General features: G+C 32.8%; 1 protein-coding gene and 1 long non-coding RNA gene across 3 annotated transcripts; both read left to right on the top strand.

Moving 5' to 3' along the window:
- The first annotated feature begins 1,630 nt into the window (after window positions 1-1,630).
- On the top strand, window positions 1,631-3,646 carry LOC145028794 (uncharacterized). Its single transcript, XR_013676186.1, has 3 exons — window positions 1,631-2,463; window positions 3,159-3,225; window positions 3,560-3,646. It is a non-coding gene; the product is annotated as an uncharacterized LOC145028794 (long non-coding RNA).
- A 1,660-nt stretch (window positions 3,647-5,306) lies between these two features.
- LOC145030734 (putative alkaline/neutral invertase D) lies at window positions 5,307-11,051 on the top strand. Of its 2 annotated transcripts, none has more exons than XM_078979136.1 (5): window positions 5,307-5,430; window positions 5,781-6,253; window positions 7,554-7,985; window positions 9,081-9,639; window positions 10,555-11,051. In XM_078979136.1, the coding sequence occupies exons 2-5, from the start codon at window positions 5,819-5,821 to the stop codon at window positions 10,848-10,850; spliced, it is 1,722 nt and encodes a 573-aa protein (XP_078835262.1). In that variant the 5' UTR covers window positions 5,307-5,430; window positions 5,781-5,818; the 3' UTR covers window positions 10,851-11,051. The 2 variants fall into 2 exon arrangements, with proteins under 2 accessions (XP_078835262.1, XP_078835263.1); XM_078979137.1 differs by having other exon boundaries at window positions 5,320-5,430; window positions 5,786-6,253.
- The last annotated feature ends 1,858 nt before the right edge of the window (window positions 11,052-12,909 follow it).

Genomic DNA, 12,909 nt, shown 5'->3' with positions numbered 1-12,909 from the left:
ATATTTTTGCCACATGGAACACTTTCATTGATTTTACCACTTGTCATTTTGAGGTTATTTTCAATTAAAATTCTTTCACATAGCATTTTGTGGTTATTTTCATTTTTATTAATTTTCATATAGTAATTGATTAAATGTATTAATTGCAATAAATGTATCAATAAATATATATCAATTTCATTAATTGATTTTCCTTCTAATTTCAAATTTTCAAAATTAAAACCTCATTTTTTTCCTTTGTTAATTTATCTAAATTATATGTTTAAATTTAAAGGAGAAAAACACTTTAATTTTAATAATTCATATTTTACTATTTTTTTTTTATAAATTTAAACTTCTTAAATATTTAGAATTTTATATTTTTTTTTAAATGAATCCATATAATACATGGATCTTACAACCTAGTGAACAATATAATGTTTATTTGAACCATCATAAAAATAAAGTTATTCATATTCTATTTGGAATTTAGTTATTTATTTTATTAATAGTCACTAGAAGATAGTGGTAATAAAAAAAATCCAGAAGCTTTCTCTATTTTGGATATTCAATTGGAGTCGAGACGTTTTGTACTTACGTGCAACAATATAATATTTAAGTTTACATATAACCCAATATAAACGTTTAATTGTTTACCCCAAAATATTGGTTGGCGTGAAAAGTGTGAATACAAAGTATCGTGTCTCATACTGTTTGTAAAATAATTACTAAAACAAAGGAAACAATATATGAGCCTCTAAAGATATATTGTACCATTTTAAGAGAATAAGGTTATTGAGTTTTATATCTAAAGTAAATTTTACGAACTTATATATTGTACGGCAATCTTTATGTTTGGTACTTTATAATTTTTTTATAATTCGGACCATCGATATAATTTATTTTTGTTGTGCGTTTATTCACCGCCTAAAAAAACCCATTTTACCCTTAATATATATATATATAATTTTTTTATCAGTATATATATTATTTTATGTTAAAAAAAAAGTAAAACAAATTAATTCACCCACCTATCGGCCCACCCTAAACTAACGTTTTCTATTAAATCTCTCAATGCCTTTTCCCTGTAACCTAAATTACCTAAAACTCTAACTAAAGAAGTTATATCCCTCCTACATCGACGACCTTACCCTCGTCAACGACCCACTCTCTTAGATGACCTTATCTTTCATCGGCGACCCTTGTCCCCCTCCTCTCCATCTTCGAGAACTCCATAGAACTCTGAACAATCAGCTTACCGACGAGAATCTCATTGATAACGGGTGATGGTACATGCGTTCGCCAGAGCATCACAATGGGGAGTCGACCAGAACAAACACCAGATATACCAAAAAACGGTTCTTATGTGATCCATTTTACTTATTGCAGGTTTGAGCCTCATTTAAGCATCACGATAGGGAGCCGACGGGAGTGAAGAATGTCCTATTTCAGAATCCAAAACTTGTAGATATATAGATTGATTCCTTGTAGATAAATAGATTGATTTTAGTTCTCTTAAGTATGATCGGGTTTTGTGATTTTGGTTTTCATTTTCAAAAATCGATCAATTTTATTATTATTATTATTATTATTATTATTATTTTCAAAAGTCGATCGATTTTGCTCTTTATTTGGGTTTTAGGTTTTGTTTTGCATTTGTATATCAGATTATGGTTTTGCAATTGGTCTGTTTCTACATTTTTGCATTACAGGATCATTCCTACAAGGGTTGTGAAAGGTTGGGTGGTGGTTGTAGAAAAGTCAAGAGAAGGTGGTGAGTTTTGTGTTGGTTCGTTGAAATTGAAGTTAAAGATGAAAAGGGGTTAGAAGTTGAGGGTGAGGCTGTGAGCAAGAGATGGCAATTAGTGGGACCAATTCATATAATTTTGTCTTCAATAACAAATAAACAATAAAATAAATTAAAAAAAAAATAACATGAGGACAATATAGTCTTTTTATGTTTGTGAGGGACCAAACACATAAAAGGCAAATTATGACGATGGTTCGAGTTAAAAAAATTTTGTAAGAAACCAAACACTTATCCTATTAGATATTACCCTAAACCACATTGTAACATCCGGATTTCCAGGTATCATATTTTAATTGTTTATTTTGAGTTATGAGGAGGGACTCGACAAGTTGACGCTTAGACTCATCGAGTAGGATCGCGATTTGCTGACTGGATTAATGAACGGACTCGACGAGTCGATGGGTGGACTCAACGAGTCCGCGCTGAGGTTAGAAATCCTAAATATACGGGCCTGAGCTCTATTTAAGGGACCTTATAGCCCTCATTTGCGGCTACCAGTCCAGAGAGAGAAATCCTAGAGAGCTTGAGCGAGTTGTGTGTGTGAGAGAGAGAGAGAGAGAGAGCTATTTTGATCCTTTTTGTTGTGGCTTTGCAAAGAAGAAGGTGTTTCCAGCAAGAGAAGGTCAAGGGGATTGCGATTCTGTGGTTTTCAAGCTTGGATCTTCATTGTTGAGGTAGTAAATCGATCCCTTCTTCTGTTTTGTACAAGATTCTTGAAGTTAGGCTTTTCTCTACCCTTTTATTTGTTTGAATTGATGCATATGTTGTCCCTTTGAGTGTTAGATTATGGATCTAGACCTTTAGAGGTCAAGAGAGTATTATCTATCCCGCTTTATGTTGTTCCATGGAGGAAATGAACCTAGGATGCCATTTTAGAAGCCATTTCACCAAAAGAAGCCTTGAGTGCGTTGCATGAGTGTCAAGATTTGACCTTTACGTGATTATTGGACATGGGGAAGTCAGATCCATAGGTTAGAGAAGCAGATCTAACCTTAGAAGGTCGTTTGGGTGATTGTCATGGAAGAAACTCACCGAGTCCATAAGGGGACTCGACGAGTCGAGTCGTGTTGCCTCGCGACTCTTGACTAGTAGTAGCCCATCGAGTGGAAGGTTCACTCGACGAGTCGAGTGAGGTTTAGAAAGATCCAGAGGACACGCTTGGACTCGCCCCGAGTCACCTATGTGCACTCGACGAGTCTGGTCAAAGTTTGGCTGTTGACTTTCGTTGACTTTTAGGGTTGGGTCAACACTTGGACTTTTGGACCATTAGAAGGGTAAAATGGTCTTTTAGCCTTCTGAGAGAACATTGGAACAGACTAGTCTAGACTGGAGAGTCGTTATTGATTTGAGATGATTGCTATGTGTTTAGGCGGGGCTAGGTCATTGTTACGAGGTTCAGGGATACCGAGCACGTGAGTTACTAGACAGTATATAAGGTGAGTCTTCTCATTATACTTTACCTACAGTGGTAACTATGTGTGACCGGAAGGTCTTATATGTTATGCGAACTATGTGATATATGTTGCTATCTGATATGTATGTGTCATGCTATGTTATGAGTACCATGATATGGACCGGAAGGTCATCAGTGTATGGACTGGAAGGTCATACAGGTAGGGCCGGAAGGTCTACCAGAGTTGGGACGGAAGTCCCCTGAGACACATGGATTGGAAGATCCCATAGAGTTATGGCCTTGAGTGGCGTATGTGTTGTATGTGGTATTTTGGGGAACTCACTAAGCATTTATGCTTACAGTGTTATGTGTTTCAGGTACTAGCGATGATCGCGGGAAGGCGCTGACATGATCCGTACACACTGACAGAAGATTTATTTTATGATTTTGGGATATGTTTTTATCATGATGACATTTGTTAAACTTGAAATTTGAAAATATTAAATGAGTTTTATTCTTATTTGAAAAATGAAAAATTGTTTTGAAAATTTATGTTGTTACACACATGGACCATTCATGTAATTTACCCTTATATCTGAGTTGAAAGTTATAATTTAATAAACAAAGAAGACAACATCTTATACAAAAATGGAAAAGGATACACAACCATTTAGATTTTACATGATTATATATAATATAAAATTTTAAAGGATAAACTACTATATATAGAGAAAAATATTATACACAAATCAGTTTCAATACAAAGTAAACTAAATAAAAATGATCGAACCGTTTAAAACCCGTAAAACGTACTAATATCTCTACAATCTTTTAAATTATTGTTTAATACTACTATGTTATTTATTATAAAATATAACGCTTGATCTCATCTAAACATTTCTCATATTTTTTTTATTTATTTTGACCCAATACGTCTGTTCCCATTTCGTAATTTTTGTGGATATACAAGTGAATAAAAGATTTACCAAATTTATGGAAAAAAGTTAACTTTCTTTTTTATCATCCTTTTTCCTTTTTTGTGATAAAATAGAAAGAATCTGCCAAATCCGTACCGGATACTCCAGATTACAACCGGACAAGTTGACCGTAGATTTCTCCAAAAAATTTCGTCGGATCTTCCAAGATAATTCCACGTGTCGGTAAACTTTATCTGTATTACTCTAACTTATCCGGTTTGTCCGGTTGCTTGGGTTCGTTAAAACTTCACACACATTTTAAGCTTAAACAAACAGTCATCCATTAATCGCCAAAAGGACCTTGTACTTTAACTGGTTTTGCAAAACTTGCCCTCTTATGTCTTATTTGATTGAATAATCCTTTTTATTTTAACGGCAAAAACCAAAGCACTACTCATATGCTCATGTGATAAGTCTTTGACTAGTATAGTTAAAGAGTTATATGTAAAATAACAACTTGACCAGTTAAAAGATTATATATATACTTTTGGCTAAAAGTAGACAATCTTGGATACATTTATAGTATAATGCCATATCCATTATCAAGAATTTGTTCTAATTTTGGAAGGAATAATATTTGTTTTCTAACTAATGAACTTTGTTTGTTTTTTAAATATCAATAATACCATACTATTGTTTATTGTTCGAATATTATCCCTACTAGCGATTGTCTCTAATCAATGAAGTGCTCTTTGATTTTAAAAATGAATTTAACGATCGTGCAATTACTTATATGAAATCTTTAAAAATTAATTTTGATAAAAACTATTATCAAGAAACCAAATTATATTGCTGTTGCATATTTTGTTGAGGAAATCCGTTTACAACGTTTATAAAAAGTTAAATAAGATAATTAGATAAAATGCTAACCATCTTTCTTTTTATATAATTTGTTGATTAAAGTTTATCAATTTTATTTACAATAGTAAAATATGACAACAAAAGTCATAAATGTCGATGAACCTTTTTTAAAGTCTAAACATAGTCATGATAGTATCCAAAATACTATATACAAATTTGGATATCCGTTAACCCAAATGAAAAAGGAAACTAACGGAGGACTGAATTTGCAAAAATTGCTAAAGTATAAGGTCTATTTTTGAAACTCCACCGTTTTGTCACCTATATATGTAGGCCTGTTCAGTAGGGGGTCACCTTCTTTCATTTTGAATAAAGTATACTCTTTTGATCCCTCTTTGTTTAAGTTTGATGATGCCTTCAACGCCTCTTTTCTAGGTTTCATCGATTTCCTCATCTACCAAGTTCCCCAGGTTTGATTCTTCTTTCTCTCTTCCCCATTCCAATGATTTACGATATGAATTAGCATCAATCTTTGCTTTTCTTCCAGTTCATGATTCGATTTTTAGGGTTTTTGACATTAGACACGTTAGTTAATTCACGATATTACTTCTGGATTTTGCTAGGTCCTTAACTATGAAAACAACTAAGAACATAACTCGTATTTCGATACGGTCGATTTCTTCTTATTCTTTGATTCATTCGAAAAATGTGGAATTTAAGATGAACATGTAATGATCTGATTGAAGTTTGTTTACCTTCGGTTGAAAACGTTTGACCAGATCTGAATTCAAAAAAATTCTCGTTTGACTTTATTGACCAGATCAGAATTTCGAAGTTTCTTCAAAAATTAATCAAACAATGGCTCCGACAACGATAGAAGGGACGTCAAACGGGTCTGTAAAAGCAAAAGAGGAAGAACAAACGACACCTTCTTTATTCGAAATCGATGACTCCGATCTAACGAGGCTTCTGGAAAAACCGCGACCAGTAAACATCGAGAGAAAAAGATCGTTCGATGAAAGATCATTTAGTGAAATGTCGATTACGATGTCGCCACCACGTAATAATTTCTACAAAATGAGCGAAAATTCATCACGGGGGTTTGATAATCTCGACGGCGTTTATTCTCCGGGGAGATGGACTGGAACTCCTCGAAGTGGATATTTTGAGCCTCATCCGATTGTTGGAGATGCTTGGGAGGCTTTGAGAAGATCATTGGTCAACTTTCGTGGTCAACCTGTTGGGACTATTGCTGCTCTTGATAATTCTTCAGAGGACCTTAATTATGATCAGGTGAATTTCAATTCCTTTTTTCTTATGAAGTTGATTTTGATCAACGGATTGTGATTTGTTCAAGTTGACTTTTGATTTATGATGTTTAGAGATTTGAATCTTCATATCAATCGAGTCCTTCATGATCCTTGGTTATAAAATTTGTATTAAATGCAAGAAATTGCTACGTATTCCCATTTATTTTTGTATATAGCTACCCAATTTCTATATATATTTATATGAAATTTTTGTAAATGCAAGAAATGTCGATGTAATTTTATTAAAATACAAAAAAAGCAATTATCCTTTTATTTATTTGTGTTTTATAGCATCATACTTACATTTATTTCTATTAAACCATTCTATTTTTTCATTACTTTTTCTTATTAAACCACTGAACTTTGAAAATAATTCTTCTTCCTATTACACTATTATAAAAAGCAATATTCACTACTATAGTGCTATTATTATACTTTATTTCTATTACAAATTGTACCCTTCAGTTCTTTTTATTAAAGCATTGTACTTTCAATCTTTTTTTATTAATAAATTATACTTACAAAATCTACCCGATTATAACAATAATAATTTCTTTGCCTTTGGATGGAAGATGTGAACAAAATGGTATAATAAACAAATTAAAGAAAGTGCATTGCTATTTCTTTCATTTAACCCTAGATTCTACCCTCTATTAAAATTTATTAAAGCATTATACTTTCTATATTTTTATATTAATACGTTATACTTCAAAAAAATCTATCCGATTATAACAATATTAATCTCATAAAAGATTTTATGTTTTGTGTGTGTGTGTGTTTTTTTTTTTCGATTAAACCTCAACTTTATTTTTTCCTAAAAAAGACTTTACATTTTTTCATTTTTTTTTCAATCTGGCTCTTTTAGTCATTTTTTTCCGAAAAAACTTGTAAAATGTGAGGGTTTTTTTTCTGGAAAAAAGAAAAAAAAAAGTGAGGGTTTGTTCGGAAATAGTTTGAAAGTGGAGTGTTTTTTCGGAAAAAATATCCAAAGTTAAGGGTTTTTTTCGAAAAAAACTAAAAACACAAGGTTTTTTCCCGAAAAAAAAAAGTTGAGGTTTAATCCCGAGAAAAAAAAAAACACAATATATAAAATCTTTTACAAGATTAACCCTAAATTCTTTGTCTTCAGATTTTATTTATTTACTTATTTTTTCCTTCGAAAATATAACATTGTAACGGGACGAAAAAAATGCGCTATAATAAACAAATTAAAGAAAATACTTCTTTAATTTCTTTCATTCAAAACTAAATTCAACTTTTGACATTTATTCCTCCTTTTATAGGTCTTTGTAAGAGACTTTGTGCCAAGTGCATTAGCCTTTTTAATGAACGGAGAACCCGAAATCGTAAAAAACTTCCTCCTAAAAACCGTTTTCCTCCAATCACGCGAAAAAAAGGTCGACAATTTCAAATTAGGCGAAGGGGTAATGCCCGCAAGTTTTAAAGTGCTTCATGACCCCGTGAGGAACACGGAGACAATTTTAGCCGATTACGGTGAAAGCGCGATCGGGCGTGTGGCCCCGGTTGACTCAGGGTTTTGGTGGATTATACTGCTTCGTGCGTATACGAAATCCACGGGTGACTCGTCTTTAGCCGAAATGCCTGAAATCCAAAGGGGGATTAGACTTATTATGACTTTGTGTCTTTCCGAAGGGTTTGATACGTTTCCTACTTTGCTATGTGCGGATGGATGTTGTATGATTGATCGAAGAATGGTTAGTATTTGATATATCTCTACTTTTATCAAGAAATAGTAACCTACTTTGGTTTAGTTGTTTGGGAAATCTCTGATAAAGTCCTAATATTTTAGACCAGTTTATGGTTAAATCCAAATTTTTTACTTTTTGAACAGAAAAGTTGCGATTATCTAATTTTGTGCGATAATCTGTTATTTTTTGTTAACGAAAAATTGACTGTTTTGTTTATTTGGGCAAAATATAAAATCATTGAGGCTTTACTGTTCAAAAATTAAAAGTTGGGATTAAACCGTAAACTGATCCAAAATAGTTTTTTTTTTTTTTTAATAGGATTTGTATGTTTTATTTTATTATTATTTTTATTGTAGTATTGTACTTTTAATTTTTTGTTTTTCTTGTTTAAGACATTATGCTTTGAAAAATACACCCAATATCTAGGAGTAAAAAATAGTTTTGTAGAATTCTATAATTAACAAATCGTTACATTTAACCCTTTGGCAACATCATCCGAATTCAAAGCAATTTTGAGTTATTGTCTTGATTTTTCAAAGTATGATTTTCTAATAGGAAGAAATAAAAAGAATATATGCTATTATAAACAAATTAGTTTAAGTGCGATGCCTATTTCTTGTATGTGGTTTCATCCTTTTGTTTTGTATGCTCCTTCCATTCGATTGAAACCCCTTTTCACTTCACATGCAAATGACCAAAATACCCTTCAACGAAAGACAATTTAGTAGAATCTTGTACATCCCTATCTAATGTTAAAGGGTAAATACGTAATTTTACCATCCCCGCATGTTTATTCAAAATTACAACTTTCCTGTTTTTGCTCTCTTCTGTGTTTCCACTCACATGCAAATGACAAAAATACCCTTACAATTAGGTAGAATCTTGTATATCTTTGTCCAACATTGAAGGGCAAATACGTAATTTTACAGTCTCTGCTCGTTTCCTCAAAATTACAACTTTCATGCTTTTGCTCTGTATGATCCTTCCTTCTGTGTTCACATGTAAATGACAAAATACCCTTTTAGCGATAGACATTTTTCAGATCTTCATCTAACGTTGATGGGCAAATCCGTAATTTCAACAATCTTTGCTGATTTGTAGGGTGTATACGGGTACCCAATCGAGATCCAAGCACTATTCTTCATGGCGCTAAGATGCGCCCTACTTCTCCTAAAACGCGATTGCGAAGGCAACGACTGCATTGACCGAATAGTCAAACGCCTCCACGCGCTCTCCTTCCACATGCGAAGTTACTTTTGGCTCGACATCAAACAACTCAACGACATCTATCGTTACAAAACCGAAGAGTATTCTCACACCGCAGTCAACAAATTCAACGTAATCCCCGATTCGCTTCCCGAATGGGTCTTCGATTTCATGCCGACACGTGGAGGTTACTTTATTGGGAACGTAAGTCCGGCGAAAATGGATTTCCGGTGGTTTTGTTTGGGGAATTGTGTGGCGATTTTGTCGTCGTTAGCGACGCCTGAACAGAGTTCGGCGATTATGGATTTGATTGAGTCGAGGTGGGGGGAACTCGTCGGAGAAATGCCGTTGAAGATTTGTTATCCGGCGATGGAGAGTCATGAGTGGAGGATTGTTACCGGGTGTGATCCGAAGAATACGAGTTGGAGTTATCATAATGGTGGATCATGGCCAGGTTTGTTCCTTTTTTTTTTCTTTTTTTTTTTTTTATTGGTTAAATACGTATTTTTATCCAATAAATGTTTTTGTCTTTTGTAGATTTATGGAAAAAAGTTTTTTTTTAATGAGATATGCAAAATGTTTCACATTTTTACCAAGCAACAATGTCGTACCTTTTTATCAATTCAAATAAGTTACTACGTTAGTAGGGCATTTTGGTAAAATATTTACATCTTTTGGTCCTAAATTGGATAGCGTCTTTGTGTATTTTGTATAAAAAATCATCTTATCGCATAAATTAGGTAAAATATGAAATGTTTCATAAATATGAATTAGGTATATGTTTTGTATTCACACCATATTTTGAGATCGATAACTTTTGTGACATGTGTTGTTGCCTAACTAGATTTACTAATGCTTCACCTTTTTACCAAAGGGTTAATGTCATACAAGGATAAACAACTTGTTTCTCATTAAATTAATCGAGTAATTTTACAATATTGGATGCCATGTAGGATTCCATGGCATTTTTTTTTTTTACCAATTATGTAACTCGCGAGAATCATGGAAACATATTTTAACATGTTAAAAAATTGCATCTTTTGGTACTAAATCAAGACATCATTATATATCTTGTATCAAAAATCACTTTGTTACAAAAATAGAGAAAAATGGGAAAAGTTGTTTGCATAAAAATTTGGTGCCAAAATTAAAACTTCATTTATCTGCACAACACTTGTTGAAAAAAAAAAGGTTCACATTTTTACCAATTTATGCGACAATGTTTGTATTTTTTATGTCATTTTACATATTTCAGCCAGCGCATCAGCTAGTTTACCAAATTTTTTTTTTTTTTTTTCAGTTAACTTTTCAGCTAGTAGGCCAAATATACTGTTATACTGACAGTATCGATTTCATGTGTATTTTGCAGTTCTAATATGGCTTTTAACGGCCGCGTGCATAAAAGCAGGGCGGCCCCAAATAGCAAAACGCGCAATCGAATTAGCCGAAAGCCGGTTACTAATGGACCAGTGGCCGGAATATTACGATGGAAAACTCGGCCGATTTATCGGAAAACAAGCGCGTAAAAACCAAACATGGTCAATAGCCGGATATTTGGTTGCAAAAATGATGCTTGAAGATCCATCTCATTTAGGTATGATATCACTTGAAGAAGACAAACAAATGAAGCCTCAGATGAAAAGATCTGCTTCATGGGTTTGTTAAATTGAAGAACACAACTTCAACTTCAATATATTATCATCATCATTATTATTATTGTGTTTTTTTCACTCCACGTTTTCGGGTTTTGTTTCTAACACTTGGTGTATTATACGCATGCCCATTGACAAGTCGGGATTTGTTTATGGTTTTGAACAATGTGAATTGATGAAATTTTGCAAGCGGTTTAATAATGTTCGGTTTGAATTTGTGGTTTTTGTTACTTTTGTTTTTTTGTTATATGGGTGAGGAGTTGCGAACGTAATGACTTTCGAGGTGAATTATGTAAGAAGTATTGCTAGAGTGTTTGAATATATTCTACGACATGCTAACATTTGGTTTTGTCAAATTCTTTCAATAAATTCTTATTTATGCCTCGTATTATTATTTTTAGAAAATACGTTATCGGAGTCGTGTTCATATTGGAACTAGTATTCATGTTCAAATAATTAAGGTAATAGTTGAAATTGGTTTTTAAATTATTGTAAGAATGTATTTATTTAGTTATTATTAGCCTTTTTAAAGATTTCGAAGGTCCCATATATCTTGTATTTTGTGTTATACACTTATACTATGATATGCAGATTATTCTTTTGGCGTCGTCAATCCTTTATTTATTTTTGATTAACTGAAAATTGAAAATTAATATTTTGGTATAAACAGTCAAGAAAACTTACTTTGATTTTGTTGTGGTTTTGGCTAACTGAAAATTGAAAATTAATACTTTGGTATAAACAGTTGAAAACTTACTTTTTGTTGTGGTTTTGGCTAATTGAAAATTAAAAATTAATACTTTGATATAAACTGTCGAAAACTTACTTTGATTTTGTTGTGGTTTTTGCTAGATGGATTTAGTATTTTCTATTTATTTTTTCTTTTTTTTTTTGTTATTTAATTATTTCCTAACTAAAAAAAGAAAATAAAAGCCATCATCCTGTCCCATGTCTCACAAACCAGCCTGCATCTCTCACATTTCCATCGTCTTCTCTATTTCTCCTTTTCCATGAACAACCATCGCTGGCACCACCATTTTGGTTGGAGATTGACACCTTTTGAGTTCAAGTTCTCTGATTCGTCGCCACCTTTCCCGTCAGCTCATCGATCGTCGATTCAATGTTTGTAAACCAACCATTAACGAACATATATCTTTGGCGACAACAATGGTTTCAGATATGCTCTCTCTCTCTCTCTCTCTCTCTCTCTCTCTCTCTCTCTCTCCGAAGTCGTTACCCTAAATTCTTACGACGAACGGATCCAATTCTCCATCGTGGCGGTAATAAAACCCTAGTAGTGGTGGCTAGAAAAACTCTAGTTCTACCGATAACTTAAAGATGTTGGTCCTCCAAATCTGCAAAAGAGCATATGGCTTGGTCGGAATATCAGAAGACGAGAATATCTTGAAACCCTTGTTTTGTTTTTTGCTCCAGACAACATATAACTTAAAGAAGATGTTTCTTGGGATGGTGATGCTCCGACAAGCTTTGTGTGTTGAATCATAATTATGTGTTTGGTCTTGTATATAAGATTTCAAATTTTGTATATTAGATCTTCAACAAAATGTATATGTTTGGTCTCATCTGTGTTGAATAATTTCAAGGTTCATTATTGTGTGTACGTTAAATAAGGTTTATGTTTGTACTCGTGTATAAAAGATTTATGGGGATGGGTAATCAGGTTAAGTGTTTGATTATTAAACATAATAATTATATTATTGTAGGTTGAAAACCTAATGTACTCACCAGGTTTTCCAACCTGACCCACTCAAGCTTATTTTTATCACATGTGTTGATATGAAGTTATATTTCACTAGTAGATCACTAGCGTAAATGATTGTAAGTTCTGTTTATGCTTTGATTACGTATTTACTAGGTTTTTCTGGGAACAAATTCTGCAACATTTTTATTAAAAGAGGTACTCTGATTTTTATAAAGCATAAACAAAAATCGGTCGTTTCTGGCCGTAAAAATGGGGATGTCACAGTTGGTATCAGAGCATTAGCTTAAGTGAACTACGGATAAGGAAACTTAGAATGTTAAGTGATGATCGTGAGAAGTGTGTCTAATAT

Source organism: Lactuca saligna, chromosome 2 (genome assembly GCF_052625555.1).
Source record: "Lactuca saligna cultivar CGN05327 chromosome 2, ASM5262555v1, whole genome shotgun sequence".
Lineage (NCBI taxonomy): Eukaryota > Viridiplantae > Streptophyta > Magnoliopsida > Asterales > Asteraceae > Lactuca > Lactuca saligna.
Note: the sequence above shows the minus strand (reverse complement) of the source record. Positions and strands in the feature narration are given on the sequence as shown.